Source organism: Penaeus monodon, chromosome 34 (genome assembly GCF_015228065.2).
Source record: "Penaeus monodon isolate SGIC_2016 chromosome 34, NSTDA_Pmon_1, whole genome shotgun sequence".
Taxonomy (NCBI): Eukaryota; Metazoa; Arthropoda; class Malacostraca; order Decapoda; family Penaeidae; genus Penaeus; species Penaeus monodon.
This window is the reverse complement of record NC_051419.1, coordinates 19,471,466-19,472,239: the sequence shown is the minus strand read 5'-3', so window position 1 is coordinate 19,472,239 and position 774 is coordinate 19,471,466. Positions and strand designations below refer to the sequence as shown.

The following is a 774-nucleotide window of genomic DNA, read 5'->3' as shown; positions in this document are numbered from 1 at the left end:
AATGAGAAACCTGTGATCAGCAGTTCTCTTATTATACCTTCCACCCATTTTATATTCTATCACACACTCCATTTTTTAACCACCCAGAAATGCCGTTCCTACTTCTATCTCTTCCTCGCTCTCTTTTTAATCACAGCTCTCCCTCCCTCGCTTACTCCTGTCTTCCCCTTCCCTGTACCTGGCCTTCTCCGCCCGCAGGTGTCTCCGTAGTGTCCCTAGATAAGGCCCTGGAGGTGAACCACGTGTCCGCCAGGGTAGGGGACAACCTCGAGATCAAGTGTGACGTCACGGGCACGCCAACGCCACCAATTGTCTGGAGAAGAAATGGTCTCGACCTCGCGGCTCTCAACTCCGAGGTGAGTGGTGGAAGGAGGTCATGGGTTTATTCGTGTGTGTTAATTCATGGGTTTTATGGGGTTATTGGGTTATGTGGCTTCGTGGGTTGAAAGGTTTATGGGCTTGTGGGTTTTTGTGTCCATGAGTTTTTTGGGTTCTTTGCTTCGTGTGTTCATGGGTTCACGGGGTTATGGGTTCTTTGAGGTCTAAGGGTTCATGAGGTCTAAGGGTTCATGGGTTCATGGGTTAATGGATTTTTGTCTTCTTTTGATGATGTGGATTTGTTTTTCTTGTGGGTACATACGTCAGATTTTGAATTGGTAGTGTATGTTAGTTTATGAAGATGGATAGGTGATACAAAGGTTTGAGGTTTATGTAATGAAAGTTGAAGTGTGGGTGTGTGTATCTGTTGGCTGCATTTTGACAAGGGAACATGCG

At 46.3% G+C, this 774-nt stretch overlaps 1 protein-coding gene across 1 annotated transcript in view; it reads left to right on the top strand.

The window, feature by feature from the left end:
- LOC119594630 (follistatin-related protein 5-like) overlaps positions 1 to 774 on the top strand; it is a gene marked incomplete at both ends in the record, with an annotated part of 70,881 nt that overhangs the window by 57,534 nt on the left and 12,573 nt on the right. The window contains 1 exon segment of the mRNA XM_037943680.1: positions 199 to 356. Within this exon segment, the coding sequence (XP_037799608.1) occupies positions 199 to 356 (158 nt within the window).